Source organism: Spermophilus citellus (assembly GCF_964194105.1).
Source record: "Spermophilus citellus genome assembly, chromosome: 5".
Lineage (NCBI taxonomy): Eukaryota > Metazoa > Chordata > Mammalia > Rodentia > Sciuridae > Spermophilus > Spermophilus citellus.
The window spans coordinates 155,581,261-155,600,331 of NC_138186.1; the positions used below are offsets into that span (position 1 = coordinate 155,581,261).

At 31.9% G+C, this 19,071-nt stretch overlaps 1 protein-coding gene across 8 annotated transcripts in view; it reads left to right on the top strand.

Annotated features, from left to right (window-relative positions):
* STXBP5 (syntaxin binding protein 5) overlaps window positions 1-19,071 on the top strand; it is a 179,732-nt gene that overhangs the window by 38,710 nt on the left and 121,951 nt on the right. For all 8 annotated transcript variants that reach the window (XM_081296618.1, XM_081296620.1, XM_081296621.1 and 5 more), the window contains exons 5-8: window positions 841-941; window positions 11,454-11,588; window positions 13,124-13,187; window positions 14,695-14,778. In XM_081296618.1, the coding sequence (XP_081152744.1) occupies window positions 841-941; window positions 11,454-11,588; window positions 13,124-13,187; window positions 14,695-14,778 (384 nt within the window). The remainder of the gene's footprint in view (window positions 1-840; window positions 942-11,453; window positions 11,589-13,123; window positions 13,188-14,694; window positions 14,779-19,071) is intronic.

Consider the following 19,071-nt stretch of genomic DNA (forward strand, 5'->3'; position numbering starts at 1 on the left):
TAATATAAAAGAAACCAGTAGTAGCTTCATAATTACACCAGTCTACTTATATTAACCAAGTTTAACTTTTAAGAAAAATTTAGAATCCATAGTGTAGTATAATAACCTAAAGTGACAGTTGTTTGTAACTAGAGTTATACAAACCTTAATCCCTTTAATAACAAAACCCAACAAACAAGAAATTATCTTTTTTTCCCATAAATTTTTTTATTTATATATGACAGCAGAATGCATTACAATTCTTATTACACATATAGAGCACAATTTTTCATATTTGGTTGTATACAAAGTATATTCACAAAAATTCGTGTCCTTATACATGTACTTTGGATAATAATGATAATGACATTCCACCATCATTTATAACCCCACGCCCCTTCCCTCCCTTTCCAGCAACTCTACCCTAAGTTTATCTATTCCTCCCATGTTCCCTTCTCCCTATCCCATTATGAATCAGCCTCTTTATATCAGAGAAAACATTTGACATTTTATATCATATTTTGCTCTGTTAGTCCAGAAAATATTTATTGTAGTCACCAACTAATTTTATATTCCAATCTCTAATTTTAAATAGCTAAGTCTTAATCATGTATCTTACTATATACTACTACTACACTTTTGTTTCATATTAAGTTAAACTTGAAGTTATTGAGGTTCAAACATTAAATGACATCCATACACATGATGGACTCCAACATCTGCTGCTTAGAATTTGGTGAGGTAAATGTTTCTTAGAAGCAAATGTTTTGAAGTTTAAGAATGAGATATTTTTTAGCAAATGTTTGGTTGCATTAATGTTTATAAGATGTATTTATGTATAAAATATGCTTTTTTTTTAAGGGAGCTCTTGTGAGTGTCTTGGCTGATGATACCTTACACTTATGGAATTTACGTCAAAAAAGGCCTGCCATACTACATTCACTTAAATTTTGTCGGGAAAGGTGAGTATACTCTCATTAAGTATATAGGACATTTGCTATTCTGTTTTGATGCATTTTCTTTGAATTTTACTTTTTGATCTTTTTTGTGATGAACTTTATGCATAATCTAAAAACTAATTAAGAAACTTAAAAGGATATACAATGAAAGAAAGATTGCTTCCTTTCCAGATCTGTCTTCCTTCCTAGAAACAAGCATATAAATTTCTTTTGTGTCCCTCTAAAAATACTTACTGTGTATAAAAGCAAAAACCTCTCTGTGACTCTTTTTTTTTCATGACAGAGAAGCCATTACAGTATTCCTTTAGCTTGTTTTGTTTATAACATTATCCAATAGATCCACTTATACCACCACATTTAAATCTTTTGTAGTCTGATTTTTAGTTGTCTGTTGACCTTTATTTTATTTTTGATTTATTTATATGCGGTGCTTAGAGTCAAACCCAGTGCCTCACACATGCCATGCAAGCGCTCTACCCCTGAAACACAACCCCAACCCAATTTTGTAATCATTTTTATAACTATTTACTATTCTGTTGTATAGATAATTTATTTATTCAGTTTTCATCAGTGGACATCAGATGATCATTTCCAGTTGAGTTTGCTTTATTTTGATATTATGTTAAACATATTTCTTTATTCATATGTCCAAAAATCAGCTAAATTTTTAGAAGAATAAGAGTTTGGTCAAAGAAATTTGTTCTAATATAACTTATGAACTTTGGGCATTGATTAAAAGACTTTTTTCATGAGCAAGCACACATGAAGACAACTTTGAGGCAGTGAAGCCAAAGTTCGGGTATTTGTGGTCAGATTTCATTTCTGTTCTTACTAACAGTCAATGAAAGTGGTTGCATGTTTAAGCTCTTTATTGCTAGCATTCAAATGCAATCTGGGCCTACATGACAGCACACACTGGTTAATTCAATCAAATACCTATTCAATTTAAAAGGGAAAATATTTAGATGGAAATACAGTAAAATGTGGAATTTCTAAAACATGTTTGGAGGACTTTCGATTAATCAATTTTATAGGTCAGATTTTATAGGTGTTCCCTGCCTCTTTATCCTTTTGGAAATTTAGGAAGTCAGGGAAATATGACCTATAAAATTATAAGTGATAAACCAAATGTATATCATCCTAATGTCTGATATAAATTGAATCCATTTACTGTTTTACAACTGCCAAAGATAACTTTTCCAACCAACTATCTTTCATCTTTCCAACTATATATTTTGAAATTTATACAGATAATATATGCATTAATGGCTACAATATGTCAATGTTTCTAGCACTTTTCTGAAAAACTACACAAAAATAATAAAATGCTGTCCAGTGACAATAAGAACAAGACAATTTGACTTGCAAGTTTGTTAAAAGATGATGTAATCTAGCTTCTAATTTTTATAGATGAATATTGGATGAAATTGGATGATAGCATATATTCCATGGAGATTTTTTAAATATAATATTTATATCATGTTCTCTACAGAATGTTTAAAATGAACTCTAAACAACATTAAATGATTAGATTTGTTATGAGGGAAACTCAGAAAAATAAAATAAAATAAAAATAAAAGACTTTTTTCAACCCAGGTTTTTAAAGCATTGTTCCACATGTGTTCTTATAGAACTTTTAAAGTTTTCATTTTTTATACTTCATTGTAGATTCATATGGAACTTACTTTGGCATGAAATAGAGCAAGGATATAGTCCTTCCCCTGTAGCTTATGAGACATAGTTTTTTAATGTGGTGGGGTTTTTATGTTTATGAGTGTGATACTTATGTAGTTGTAGTTGGCATTAAAGGTATATTCTTTTTATCTTTTCCTTCCTGTTTTAAATTTTTTTCTTTGGTTAAGGACCAGACTATGTTCCTGGTTTGGTAAAATATAAGTTAGTCCGTGAGGTCAATCTATGAATATGGGCTTCTGCCCCCATTGGCCCTGTAAATTAGGCAAGCTAAAGAGACTTCTGAGAATTGGACCCAGTTCAGATTTTTCCAGTTAACACCAGAACATGTCTACATTATGTGGGGATGGTGGTGGCAGGAGGTCAGGTCAGTAGCAGTTTGCTGTTGGTTTACATCTTGTTTTGTAAGATAAATCATCTGAGTTAGTTGAGTCATGTCTCTACTTGTAGGAGAAAGTCAAAAGTGAAAGGGAAGTATTAGAAGGAGAGAATGGTGTGGTATGGGAAGAAGATCAAACAAAAAATCAAGGTTCAGTTGTTTTCTACTTGCTGGGAATCAGGCCAACTTCTCAACTTATGGGCAGAGTCCGTTAATCTGTTTACCAGTGGTATCTCAGGGCAAGTTCTATACCAGCCTCAAATGGAGTGGAGCATGTGGGGATGGGGTGGGCATCTTGGTCCTAGTGTATATCCTCTTGTCAATGTCATACTAACTGCTGGAAATGGAACCAGCTTCTAGCAGAGTAGTCACCTGGTATGGTTTTGCACCCTACCTCTAAGGCATTCAGGTGCTATCTCAAGACACTTTTCATTGTCACAGGCTGGGAACAGGAAATTGATGCTATTAGCATCTAGTGGGTAAAGACCAGGGATTCTGCTATACTTGCTGCACTGCCACGGATAGTGGCCACAACAAATAATTATTTGGTTCTAAATACAATTAGTATAAAAGTGATGTTATTTGGTTAGTGTTGTGCTATAGAAGTTCTCTTAAACTATTTTTCATTGGAGAGATTCTACCAGGAGCTAGAATTGCAGCAAAAGAATATCTCTGATTCCTTGTTTATCAGAGACATGTCCATATTTCTCACTGGGCACAGGAATGGCACAGTATCTTGTCCAAGTTCATAAATATACTCACTGCAGGTTATCATGCTAAATATCAGGGGAAGGATCAAACCTCAAGGAGACCCACACTCAGGAGTTGATGATGGTCAGAAATTGAGTGCTTCTTACTAATATACTACTTCTAAAGATGATCTCCAAGAAATTCCAGTAAACAAGGATGGGGAATAGTAAGCCATTCTGTAGGGTGTCTATAGGCATAGCTTAGCAAACAAAAGCTGCCTTTTCATGAAGTGAAGGAAAGTGGCTCTTGTTCTCAGTGGATGAAGCCCTATGGTGTCCACCACTTCCCTTTGGGGTTAAGTTGCTATTAGCCAGGGCACAACTCTGTTGTTGTTTATAATGGTCCTAAAAGTTACAAATGAAACGAGCTAATGAATTTCCCAATTTTGAGCCCTGTAATTTGGTCACTTAATTTGAACAGGAAGCTGGTTCCTGTTCAAAGTTCAGCTCCCCTTTGGTCTTCATGAAGGCAGTAGTAAACAAGAGACTGTAGGAGGAATAACTGATTCTTAAATAACTCCTCTGGGTGAAATTGTCTATAAGGCTACAAATTTGTATGGTAGTGGATGAACTTAAAATGCCAAGGAATGGGCCCTGGTACTTCATTGACAAGCATTGTTAAATTTTCTCAAGACGATGATTTCTTCACATGGTTGAAAGAATAAAGTTAGTGTTCAGAAGAATATAGTTTTCCTCAATACTTGGCTGCAAGTGGGAAGGGGAAGGGGAGAAGAAGCTTTCCCTCAGCTCTTCAGACTTGTCTATACTCTGATGGAAGCCTTGTGTCAGAGCAAGTAGAGAACAAGGGGAGAATCCTGTCACCCCTGCCCATCCTTCCTTTCTTCATTTGTGGGAATCCACTTTACTTTTTTATACCAGTGCTTTATATTCAGTATTTAGATTCTTTTTCAGTTAGGATGTATTCTGTGCTGTGCTATGTCAATATCTCACAATCTCAGTGGTTTAATACAATGATTTATTTTTGCTTACTCTGTATGTCCTTTCTGGCTTGCTGGAACACTGTTCTCATTGTTGTCTTTGCTCTGGAATCCTAGCTGAGGACAGCCAGTTTTTAACATGTTAAGAGTCACCATAGTAGAGGGGAAAAAAGAATGTGCTAAAGCACTAGTTTTTTCTTGGAGATGTTCATCTTTTCCTTTCTCATTTCAAGGAGCATATCACATGGCTATCCCTGATTTCAACAATATCCACAGGAAAAGAGAAGACTAGTTTATTTTTGAATGGTTATAATGACTATCACACTGCTCATTTTTGTTGTTGACATAGAAGCACAATAAAAATAACTTAGTTAATTTCCCCTCATTCCAGAATGGATTTGGGCTAACTAAGTTAAATTACTGTGTTTCATTCTTATGCCATTTTGCATAGTTACTTTTAATGGTAGGTAAGGTAGAGGAAATCTTATTATAAAAGGTTATTTCATAAGATTCTGAATAATTATTAACTTAAAATTAAGTGTTTTACTCATTGTCTTATTTTCATATGTAGTCAGATTTTATTTTGGTAGAAATATCTATAAATATAATAGAAATTGTATGTAATTATTTAAATTTGGATTTTTTTGTCACAGGGATATTTTTGTTCCAGTTTTGATTTTTTTAGTTGTGGTAAAGTACACATAAAATTTACCATTCTAAGTTTTAAGCATATATTTCAGTAGTGTGAAGTATATTCACATTACTGTGCAGTCCCATAACATGGATGTATTTTGATAGATTTTATTTTTATGATGTTTAAGGAAAAATATAGGAATTGAAGTCTCAACTCTTGGTTAAACTATATTAACTTGAGTAAGTTAACTTTACTACTTTATGTGATGGTTTCCAATTTGCAGAAAAATTTCCTGTAAGACTCAGAATCTTTACCATTTTATTTCTCTTACTTCATTAGGATAGTTTTATTTATGTCCTCCTATTTCTTCTGTAGATAATGGAATGACTATTATGTACAGCTTGGTGCTGGCTGCTGAGCATATATTTGACAGTATAAACAAGACAAATTTGGGTCTTGCCTTTAAGATCTTGGTCAAAACTAAGATAATTTGAGCTTCTTAACATGCCCAGTAAAATGACATTTGTTCAATTTGTTCATACTAAATAAATGATCAATTTCAACTTTCTTAGAATGATTTGAGTAATAACACAACTTATGAATGCTCTCCTTGGTTAACAGCCAACTAATTGTCCTTGATTAGCAGTCAGCTAATTCTACCACAGACTGGGAGGATTAAATAATAAGTTTATTTCCCCACCGTTCTAGAGGTACTAGATTTGTTTCTTCTGAGGCCTCTTGCCTTAGCTTATAGGCAGTCTTTCCCTATCTCCTTATGTGGTCTTCTGTGTGTGTGTGTTTGTGTGTGTATCTTAGTCTTTTCTTTTTAGGAGAACACCAGTCATATTGGATTAGGGCTTATATGACTTTATTTTACCTTAATTATCTCTTTATGGGTACTATCTTTAAATACGTAACATTCTCAATTACTGGGGGATAGGACTTTAGCATTTGAATTTGTGTATGAGCACAATTTAGCTCTAAAATAGAAATAGGCTAAAACCAACCAGAATAAAAGATAGAAACATTTTTTTTTTTAAATCTGCCAACAGAAGAAAACATAAACATTTTGAAAGTTGATGAAAGGCACAAAAGTTAAAATTTCCTCAATTTTCATGTAATTTTTTTGTGTTGATTGCCAGGCTCAGTTCCTATTAAGGATCCACTAGTCATATAATTTTTACTAAATGAACTTAATTTGCCAATATCTATAGCATCTGAATCCTCATTGCCTGAAAAGGATGTCTTAGTGGAGAACGTTGGAGATCTGGCCTTTACTGCCCCATCCCCTGCTATGGATCAAATTCTGCCCTCTAAAAGATATGTTGAAGTCTTAACCCCTGGTACTTGTGAACTCGACTTTGTTTGGAAGTTAAGATCTTTGCAGATGTAATCACGTTAATAAAAGGTTATTAGAGGGTGGGCACTAATCTGACTGTTCTCTTTTAACAAGAGATGAAGACACATACCATAAGCTGTGTACACAGAGAGAACATCCTATATAACCTCAGTGGTAAAAGACTGGAGTAATGAATTTATAAACCAAGTGAGTCCAGGGATAGTTGGCAATTTCAGAAGCTAGTAAAGAGGCATGTAACAGATTCTCCACTAGAGACTTCAGGTAGATCGTGGCTTTGCTGACACCCTGTCTTTGGACATCAACTTCTAGAACTGTGGGAGAATGAATTTCTGTTTTTTTACCCCATTTCTGGTAATTAGTTTTAGGCAACTCTAGAAACTAATATATCATCTTCTCCCTGCTTGATCTTGGTCTACCTCATTATTATGCCTTGTTGGGTTTATATGTATAAAAAATAGTTCTTTGATTTTGGTTGAAACTGGGAATTTGATAAATAAAGTTATTTCTGGTAGTTGCAGAATCAGAATATGTTCCATTTGGCTTGTATTTTTTTTCCCCCTTTAAAGGACATTTAATTAGGAAGGAGACATGGATTGATATTACAACTCTCTGCTGGTCTTTTTTCATCACTATAAGTTAGTATGACCAATATTCTTAACCTTGTTAAATTTTTGCACAAGTTTTAAAATAACAATATAAAGCATTTTAAGATTGAGGACAAGGTTATATATGTACTTAGTACTTGTTATTGTCTGATACTTACATCTCTTTATTATATAGTTCTTTATTGTTGATGATATCCTTTCACATAAAATTTATTCTCTGTGGTCATAAAAACTTTCCTATTGATATTTTATAGAATGGATTTTTCCCTGTAAGTTTATTAAACACCCGAACAGCTAAGTCTTATACATTTCTAAAGGCTTTTTGTTAATAATACTCTGATTTACAGTTTATATATGACTCTTTCATTTGATGCCAGATAATATATTTTAAGTTTAGAGAATAAATAAACATGCATGTATTCTAAAGAAAGAAAAATGCAATATTACATTAAATATATTAATAATCAGGATTTTCTTATAATTGAAATATCAGTGAAGCATTCATGTTCAAAGTCTTTTTTGTTTGTTTTGGTACCAGAGATTGAACCCAGGGGTGCTTAGCAACTGAGCCACATCCCCAGTCTTTTTAAAATTTTTCATTTTGATACAGGGTTTCACAGCTTAGGGCATGCCAAAGTTGCTGAGTATTTGAACTTGTGTTCCTCCTGCCTTTGCCTCCTGACCTGCTGGAATTACAGGTGTGTACCACCACACCAGGCTCAGAGTTCTTTTAAGAAAATATAGCCATTGACAAATGGAATAATCCATTCAGATACCAAACAACAGTGGGATAATTAGTTTTATAAGTTACTTCAGGAACTGGCTGAACTGCTTTGCATCAGATTTTTCTTAGTAGCATAAATAAATCAATGTAGAAAGAAAAATCATTGATCATTATTTTATTATAATATTGTATAAATACTGTATTTTGTATGTTTATAAAGCTTATAATTTACTCAGTATATCCATGAACAGGGCAAAACTAAGACAGCTATAAAAGAGAAGTTGGCCAAATACCAATCCTAAAAAACAAAACAAAACAAAACCTATAAAGGTCTTAAGCAGATTTTGATTTAATTCACTGTACACAGAAAAGCAAGCAGAAAACGAATCACAATATTGGAACAAATTAAAGACCTAGAATTACAATTTCTGTGGTAATTATATCATATTGTCAAAATAATTTTCTTTGAAAGCAGTTTAATGGAAAGTTTACAATCATTAGAAGTGAGAGTGATTTTGATGGATCAAAATTAAAGACTAGAACATAGGCATGGAATGATACCGAGGGCTGTTAGGAAGACAGAGGGTTTACTATATTTGGTCTGATTCTAATCCAGAAAGAGAATTAGTTATTGATATGGAAATGTTGAATCATTTAAAGAATTGTGCATATAAAGAACCATTTATTCAGACAAAATTTTAAAAGGAGGAAAAAAAACCCCTTTTGTTTAATATTCAGAGGAAAGACAGTTACAATTTGATGACCCCGAAACTGTAAAGGAAAGCTATACCTTCCTAGAATAATTATCTATGGTAACTAAGAAATTCAGACAAAGAGAAGGGCCAGGGACTGATCTAGTTGCATGAGGTCCTTAAAATGTATTGACAGTATAAAAAATTATATGGAAAAGGAGATATGTAACCAAAGATGAATATAATAATAATTTAATTCTACTCATGAATAGAATAAACTAAGTCCTATTAAAAAATAAATAAAAGAATGAATGAGTGAAAATACTTTCTTTTGTTTAGGACAAAAAAGTGAAGTAGATTAATAATAGGTAGTGTTACAACACATGCAATTCTTCTACCTGTACTAATGCATTATTAGCCCAGTCAAATTGTAACTTAGATTGCTGAAAGGACTGACTCCTGTACCATTATTGTCTGGCTTAGAAGAAATATAAATGGAAGTAGTGTTTCAAATTTGAAAATTTAAATACCATTATGTGTTGGAAGCTAAATTAAGTTTAGTTCACCAAATGTTAGATACCTCCTGTATACTAGGGATTATGCTAAGTTTGGGATAAGAAAAATGATAAATGGCTTGAACAATTTACATTAAAACAGAGTCCCAGACATACACAATATGAATGAATGCTATTTTAGAGGTTTATTGTAAAACATGATTAAAAAAATAATCAATGTTCTTTTTTCAGTTTCCTTTTTTACACAAAAATCAGTCTTCAGGAAGATACCAACTAAAACCACAACTACACATCAGCAGTGACTAAAATATTGGCTAGATTGTGTAATGCCAATGAATTTCTCATAACCTACCGGTGAGAAATTTAAGTATTAAAATCACTCTGGAAAATTTTTTGGCAGTATTCACATATTCCATGACCCAATAATTCTACTCTTACACATTTACCAAGGCAGAATTCTAAGGTGAGTCCCAAGGTACCTGTCTCTGGCATATACATACCTGTTCCTCATAATTTAAACACTCATTCAGCTGGGTGAAAAAGCATTTTGCTGATAAATTCCAAAGTTAGTAACCCTGATTTAATCAGGTAATCCTTCAAAATGTCCTGGATTCTTCCCAGTAAAAATTTCAGAGGGTAAGAAGGATTCATTGGGTGCTAGATATTTTCTTGCTGGCCTTGAAGATAGAGAGGATCACATAGTAAGGAATACAAAATAACCTCTAGGAGCTGAGAATGTACTCCCTGGCAGCAAGAAGATGAAGTTTCAGTCCTATAAGTAAGAAGCTGGATTTTACTAGCAACCAGAATGAATTTAGTAGTAGATTCATTCTTTCTCAGCACTTCCACAGAGGGATACAGGAATACAACTTGGCTGTACTTGGATTTCAGCCTTGTAAGTCCCTGAGCAGAGAACCCTAGGCATGCAGTGTCTGGACATCTGACCAACAGCAACTGTGGAATAATATACGGGTGTTGTTTTAAGCCACTAATTTTGTGGTAATTTATTATAGAGCAGTAAAAAAGTAATACAAATTTGATATCTAAAAATCACTGCAACACATGCAGTCATGTGTTGCTTAATGATAAGAATATGTCATGTCAAATGTTTTGTTATTTTCATTCTAATATGAACATCATAAAGTGTATTTAAATGAAGATGGCACTAGGCAATAATCTTATGGAACTACTGTTATGTCTTTGTTCACTGACAACTTTGCCACCTTTGATAGAACTCAGAAAATAGAGCACTTACCTAATACTTCCTGTCCCCCATTATTGTTTCAGATGTTAGACTAACTATCCAGTTAAACCTGTGTTTTAAAAGTATAAGAATAACCATTAAAAGAACAGAAAATATAAAACATTAGAACCAACAGAGGAAGGGAAAAAAGAATGAAGAAAATGAATCAGTAATGGTCATCAAAACATAAATGATGAGAATAAAAAGATGGAAGAAATAAGGTCAACGATATTAGTAGTCAAGATCATTGTTAATATGCCAAATTTGTCTACTAAAATTTTGAGATTTTCAGATTGGACTTAAAAACAACTCAGCAGAATGTAACCTTAAATTGTACTATATAAACTTAAAAGCATAATTACACAAAGGGAAATGGAAAGAAATAGAGGGTAAAATGCAGATCATGAAAAAAAATATATGTAAGGTTGGTATGGAGAAAATATTAGTTTCACTGAAGGATGAAAGAAATTCTGAACAAATGTAGGACTTCATAGGAAGGAATAAAAAAGCTTTAAATATCACTTCTCCCCAAATCAATCTATAAATTCAGTAGAATTCCGATCATATATATGTTCTTCATAGTTTATCTTATCTAATTCATAGTATTACTATTCATGGTCTAACGGTGATTATTATCATTGTATATTATTGCGTATTATCATCATTGTTTATTTTCACCAGAGGAATTGGAATTAAAGCTTATAGGTTAAAGGTTACACAATGAGTGATGTAGCCAGATTTGAGACATGCTAACTTCAAAACTCCTCTTTTTTTCAAACATTCCATGCTATCTGTTTAGTATATGACCTTGTGTAAGTTGATTTAACATAATTAAATATTAATCACAATGAGTAGATACATCTAATGGTTGTATATCATTTTTGCTTCTCTTGAATCGCTACATCATAATTAACTCGTTAACGCAGTCAGTAAAACTTGGCAGGCATTTTTCTTATTTCCATTTACATGTATTTTCTCTTGCAGGGTTACATTTTGCCATCTACCTTTCCAGAGTAAGTGGCTCTATGTGGGTACTGAACGAGGTAATATACATATTGTCAATGTGGAGTCCTTCACACTCTCAGGCTACGTCATTATGTGGAATAAAGCCATTGAACTGTGAGTTTGAGCAAATGTTCAATATATAAAGTATCAGTATCCTATTCGATAATATCATTTTAAAATAGCCAATCAGTAAATCCATATGAAACTAAGTATGTGTCAGATGTCTTGATATCTAATTAGGATTTGTTAGTCTTTTGTAAATATTATCCTATTGGCATGGCAGTTTGTAAATTTAAATGCTTTATATGTTTAAATAGATTAATATACACCATTACATGTACATATATTCAAATATGTATAAACTGCAAAACAAGTTTAATGAGATTATCTTAATTTTAATAGGTTAAAGAACACGATTTTTTTAAAATTCTTTAATCTTTTTAATTTTTCTTTTAAATGTTTGTCATGATTCACAGATCGGCTCACAGAATTTAGATGATCTTGATCTACAGTACTTCTTTGATATGATTTAATAATCAATAAGTATAATGCAGATATTTGCTGAAGTGAATGTATTACAGAGTTAATTATGAGATTAATTATACTTAATTTTGTTTCAGTGATGATTTTTTTTTTTTATTTACCAATATTAACAAAAACTTGTCCCTAAGGATCTTTCATGCTAACTTTTCACTCTTAAAGATTTTTTTTGTGTCTTTCTACACATTTTTTTCTTTTGTTGTTTGGATAGGCAAATAAATGTTTAAAGATATTAACAAGATGTTTTTTCAGTGTTTCCTTTTATTTTTAAACAAATACTCTTGTTTTGCATCCTACAATATTTGTCTTTTTGATACAAGGATAATTTTGTGACATGTCTCTAAATGTGTCTGGGTAGCTATAATAGTGTATTAAGACTGGCTTTCCCTCCTATGGCAGGAATGTCATTGGCATATATCAGTTTCTTGGTAAGGTGGGTTTTTGAGTCTGTTTTTTGACTTGATCATGACATCTAGTGGGTAGGCCTTGTTTGGGCGTCTACAATTTCATAAACTTTCATAAAGTGGAGTGGTTTTTTAGCCTATAGAATTTATGAACAAGGGGTATACTTTTTCCTAATGTATCAGCATTTCAGGCATATTCTTATCTAGATGACTTCTTTTTCTCTGATAGAAGTATAGGTGACATTACTTTGTCAATTTTTAAAAATGTAATAGAATTTTTCCTGTTCTGGTAAGAATTTTGGAACTTGGCAAGATGCCCAAATTGGAGACTACTAGTAAAATAAAATATTAATGTTTTAAATGCTGTACTATTTAAAAATATTAACTTTAAGGTTTCTATCAGGAAAATAGGTTTACTTTGCTGAAATCTTTGACTAAATTGAAAATTCTTTTCTACATAAAAAGTGTATTTAATTGTAAATTTAGTTGACATGTATCAACTTGAATGTAACTTGTAGTGTATTTGCCCTGGTTCCTAATGTGATTCTTATTAAGAACTATATAGCTGTTATTGAATACTTTCTGAAATGCTTTCTTCCTTTATAAGTAAATCTTTATTTATTTATTCTTGTAATGAATATGTATCTGTTTTGAATTTTTTTAATTGAGAAACATATCTATCTTAACTTTTCTTTTTTTTCTTAGATCATCTAAATCTCACCCAGGGCCTGTTGTCCATATAAGTGATAATCCAATGGATGAGGGAAAGGTAGAATCTTATCTTAAAATTTTTTCTTTATTTAAATGCATGATTTTTGTGTTTTTAAACATGCAAACTAATCTAGGACCACATGCTGAAAAGTTGAGATTGCTAATAAAGATTGTATATCGTATGCACTTAAGGGTTTGTTTTTCAAGTCATACAAGTAAAAGAATCAGAATGATTTGTAATTTGAAAAAGCAAAGATACACTAAAGCATAAGTAAAATTTAATTATTAATTGCAAATAGTAAGCATAATTTAAATACTTTCAATGATTTCAATAATTTAATAAATTAAAATTATTAATTTATATTTGGCTTAATCAAAATATTTTCCCTGATTTTCTGATAAATTGGACAAAAAGTTTGGTCCGGGGTTCCTTTTAACATTTTAGTTATGTAGTTTTTATAGTGCTTTTCATTTATTGCTTTATGTTAGAGTTATCTTTATATCTCATTTCCCTTAAATTTTCTTTATAATTCCAGTTACTAAGGGAGAGGCTTTTTGAAATGTTCTTTAAGTTTTGTATAATTTGAGATTTTTTGAAATGTTATTTAATTTTTAAGTGTGGTAAAGGATGAAGCTGAAAAGGTAAGAAATAGATATACCATTGTAGTACGTCGTGTTATAGAATTTGAACTTTACCTTAAAAATAATAATAAGGCCATTAAAGAGCTTTAGGTGGAAGCATACATAACCCTGTTGATTTGCATTTTTTAACTGTACTCTAGCTCCAATATGGAATGGGTTAAAATAGAGTCAAGGAGAATAGAAAGGATATCTGTATATCTTGAACCACGATGAAGATACTGGGGATAGAAGGACATAATTTAGAAAGATAAGAGAATGTAATCTTAAATTTACTTGTTTTTTTATTACATGTTGAGGGAGGAACTAGAGTTACAGATGATCCTTGTATTTCTGGCTGGAACATCTGAATAAATGTGGTGATAAGGAATAGTGAAAGAGACCTGACAACAGTGAATGCCAGGGAAACTGAGAAGAGAAGGATGTAATTAATTCATGTTGAATATGTTTACTTAGAGGTTCTAATAAAGATAAGCAATGATATCATCATTGGAAAGATGTACCTAAGTCTCATGAAGAGTTTCTAGGCTGTTTATGATTTAGAACTAATCAATATATTGATTTAGTGAGATTGCCTGAGAAAGTGCAGAATTTGGAAAGTTTATAATTTCTAAAGCACATACAAATGTTAATTTTTATTAGTAATTTATTAAAATTTATTAGTGAAAATGTGTGCATAGGATGTACTTTTTTCTTTTTCAAAATGTATGTTGAGTCCCTTATCAAAGGCATATAAATATGCAATTCAGTGTTCTTATTTGCCATCTATGTGATTAGTAACTGGCAATGACAGCATTTAGTTATATTATAATTTATACTTGAAAGATATGAATGATAATAGTTACATTTTATATAATAGAATACAATAAACGTTTTATATAATAGAAAATCATCCCTAGATAATGTGGCTTTTTCTTTTATTATAGCTTTTGATTGGCTATGAATCTGGAACAGTAGTCTTATGGGACCTCAAATCAAAGAAAGCTGACTATAGATACACATATGATGAGGTAACAGCATTACTTTTGCTAATAAAAGCTGTTTTCATTTCTCTAATTCAAAACACCTTCTCTAAGAATTTGTTGATTTTAGTTTAGATAACCCATGTAATTACACTAAAATGTAGGTTGTTCTCCCATTATTAATTTATTCAAATAATTCAAAAGATACAAAATTGTCCACTCCTATTTGGTGACCTAAGTCCCTTACAGGTAGGTACCATTCAATCAATTTCTCATGTATTCTTCCTGAGAGTTTATGTATATTTAAAAGTAAATTCATAAATATGTTCTATTTTTTATTTTGTATTGATAAGTGTTATATAGTTTGCTTGCTTTATAGTCCAAATAAGGCAAATAATAGAGGCTCAAAAACTGAAGGATAAAAAACAGAATAAAGATTGTGATTGAATTATAAGCCTTTTATATTAAGTCTTTTTTAATCTATAGGCCTTTTTTACTCACTCCTCGCCTTCTTTCCTTATGTGGCTCCTCCTTTTGGTCACTTATTTTTTGACAATTTAGTCTCCCGGACATTCTGTTTTTCTGTTTGCATCCTCATTGTCTTTAACATCTTTTTAAAAAAATATCTTATTTTGTTTATTTGTTTTTATGTGGTGCTTAGCATTGAACCCAGTGCCTGTCTCACATGTGACAGGCAACCGCTCTGCCTCACTGAGCCCCAACCCCAGCCCCAACATCCTTTTTTTTTTTTAAGAAATTTTTTTCTTCCCCTCAAATTACCTATAAATTGGATGGCCTATGAGGCTTGATCAAATTCAGGTTCATTTTTCATTTTTAGCAAGACTATTTCATAGATGATGCTGATACTCTTCCATCAGTTGGATCCCCATCTGTTAGTGATATTGGCAGTCTGTTGTGCTAAAGACCTAGATCTTCTAATGCACAAGTGGTTGCAAATAGATTTCTTCTCTATAGTAAAAGAGAAACTTCCTCTTATGCTGGTTGGTTCTATAATAATACTGTTTATATAGCAGAAGTAGAATAAATGCTGAATTCATAATCTTTATTTTGGTACATGTTAAGCATTCCTAATCTGAAAGTCCAAAATCTGAATTATTCCAAAATGGTGCTTTTTAAGCACCATTCAAAATATTGAGTATTTGGGGGGTTGGGATTAAGGATATTTAGTGGGTGAAATCTATGCAAATATTCCAAAATCCAAAAAACTTTGAAATCTGAAACACTTCTGTTTCAGTCATTTCAAATAATCAACCTGTATTTGCTCCAAAGATATTATTTTCTAGGAATCTCAGTGATAAAGCAGTTTAATTTTATTTCATTTTCACTGTGTGCTTAATGATTGAGCGATATAATGTATGTTAGTCCATTAAAGTTATTATTTATATTGCTTTTCAAATTGTGCCAGTGAACCTGTGTCTTGGTGATAACCATATATACCCCTGAGTCTTGGTAATAATCCTATATTCTTGGATAGCTTCCTTGCTATCTAATTTTAAAAAGATTTTTACTGATCTTTTTTATCCTCAACCAAACTTAAAATAAGATTTTTTTCTTTTCTTTCCCTTCCCTTCCCTTCCCTTCCCTTCCCTTCCCTTCCCTTCCCTTCCCTTCCCTTCCCTTCTACTGGGGATTGAACTCAGGGCACTCAACCACTGAATCATATCACCAGTCCTATTTTTTTTTTTAATTTTTTTATTGAGAGACAGGTTCTCATTGAGTTGCTTAGTGCTTTGCCATTGCTGAGGCTGGCTTTGAACTTGTGATGCTCCTATCTCAGCCTCCCAAGTTGCTGGGATTACAGGCATGCACCATTATGCCTGGCAGAATAAGATATTTTGCCATGGAATTATGGCAGAGTTTTTTGTTTTTTTGATTGTGTGTGTGTGTGTGTGTGTGTATGTGTGTGTGTGTGTTTTGGTGTGAAACAGTAGCTGGCATCATGACTTGGATACTGGGATATTTATGGTTTTCTGTTCTGTGAATAAAGCTATTGCTAGGAAATGTGTAAGTGGTTTTATCTCTTTAAAATAAAATGTGAGTTATACTTTCATATTGAAACATTGTTACTCAAGGACAGACTGAATTGGGTAATTACAACAATACTTTGAATACTTTGCAAATGCTTGCATATTAAGCATAATATATCTGACCAAAAGTAATTTCCTTTTTATTCATAACATTATACTATTTGTTTCTCATGAATCAAGATCTTCAAATTTAAAAAAATTTTGAATAAAGAATTTTTATTATTTCTATAAAAGTTTCTTGTAGAATTGAAAGCACATTTTTTTAAAACTTATTTATTTTTTATTAGTTCTAATCAATTATACACAATAGCAGAAAGCTTTGTGATTTATTGTACACAAATGGAGCAGAATTTTCCACTCCTCTGGTTGCACATGAAGTAGAGTCACACCATTTGTGCAATCATATATGTACTTAGGGTAATGATGTCCATCACATTCCATCATAGTTCCTACCCCATGCCCTCCTCTTCCCTTGGCCCCATCCAAAGTTCTCCACTCATCTCATGCTTCCTAATGCCATTATGGATTAGCGTCCATTTATCAGAGAAAACATATGGTCCCTCCTTTTTTGGGATTGGCTTATTTCGATTAGCATGATATTCTCCAGCTCCATCCACTTACCTGAAAATGCCATAATTTTATTCTCTGAAAACATATTTTTAAAACTGACTTTTTTGGTTTTGGTTTTTATAAATTTAAATAGTAATCTTGTTTTAATCTATTATTGAGCCATGGGAATTAGATTTACCTGTTTACCTTAAGCAAAGAAACTGGACACTGTACATGCAATCATAGTTTTCAGTAGTTTCACAGCAGGTAGTATATAGGACAGGATTTTGTAGACAAAGGAAATTAGCAAGGTACCAGACAGCAAAGAGTTGCCTAGAGAGTTTTAGAAGTTGGCAGAAGGCTTGCCATACCTAATCTTCATTTTATTATTGATTAGTGCATAAGTGTAAGGTTTCGAAAAAATCCATTGGAAAGGAATATGTGGGTAAAATAAAAGTTTTCTTATGTTTTAAAATCTCTGTAAGAAGTCATTATTATTCAAATTAATTATAATTACAATGCAGTATAGCTGGGCATAGTGGCATGTGCCTGTTATGCCAGTGATGCAGGAGACTGACACAAGAGGATTACAGGTTCCAGGACAACCTCAGCAATTTAGACCCTTTCTCAAAGTAAAAATAAAAAGGGTTGGGAATGAAGCTCACTGGTAGAATACTCTTGTATTCAGTTCTCAGTAACACACATACACACACACACACACACACATACACACATGCTAATGCATGATAGAGTTTATGACATATGTAGAATTAAAACATGGACAATAGTGTGAACGTCAAAAGACAATACTGTTGTAAGATTATTATACTGTATTTGACATGGTATAATATTATATAATGGTTGACCAAGGCAAGTTAAACATATCCATTTTTAATCCTAAAGGAAATAACAAAAGCAGCAATACTAGCAACTCAAAAGCTAAGCTGAAGAGAAATGAAATTTTAAAAATATTCAAAGTAAGGCAAAAGAAGAGGGAAAAAATTTAAAAAAAATAGATGGGAAGAACAGTGAACAAATTGTAAGATGGTTGTTTAAAGCCCAGCTATATCAGTTTTCATATTAATGTTTTAAATACCCCAATTAAAAGATAGATATTGTCTAGATTGCATAAGAAAAATCAAGACTACATACTAACTACATACTCTATAAAAAAATCCATTTTTAAAGACACAGGTGTTAGAAAGGAAGAAAAATTAATGTTAGCACAAATTAAAAAAAAAAAGAATGGAAGGGCTAATTATTAACAACAGACTAAGATAGGAACCTTCACTAAAATGGGCCATATTTAATGCCATAAAGTCAATTTTATTTCATTTGAAAAGTTTAAATTATAGCAAATATTATTTTCCTGATAGGATTAAATTAGAAATTAATTATTAAAAGATTATGGGAAAAATCTATAAGTACATGAAAGTGAAACAACATACTTCAAAATAACCTACAAGTCAAAGGAGAAGACTCAAGGGAAATTAGAAAGTATTTTAAACTGAAAAAAATAGTATTGAAGTCTGTGGGATGCCACTGTAGAATTCAATGCATATATTAGAAAACCAGAAGTTTTCTAATTAGTGACCTCAGTTTCTACCACAAGGAAAAAAAAAACCTAGAAGAAAAAGAGAAAATTTAACTCAAAGTAAGCCCTCAAAATTGAAATAATAAAGAGGAAAAAAATCAATGAAATAAAAAACAATAGAGAAAATTGAGTAAAAAGCTAAATATTTGT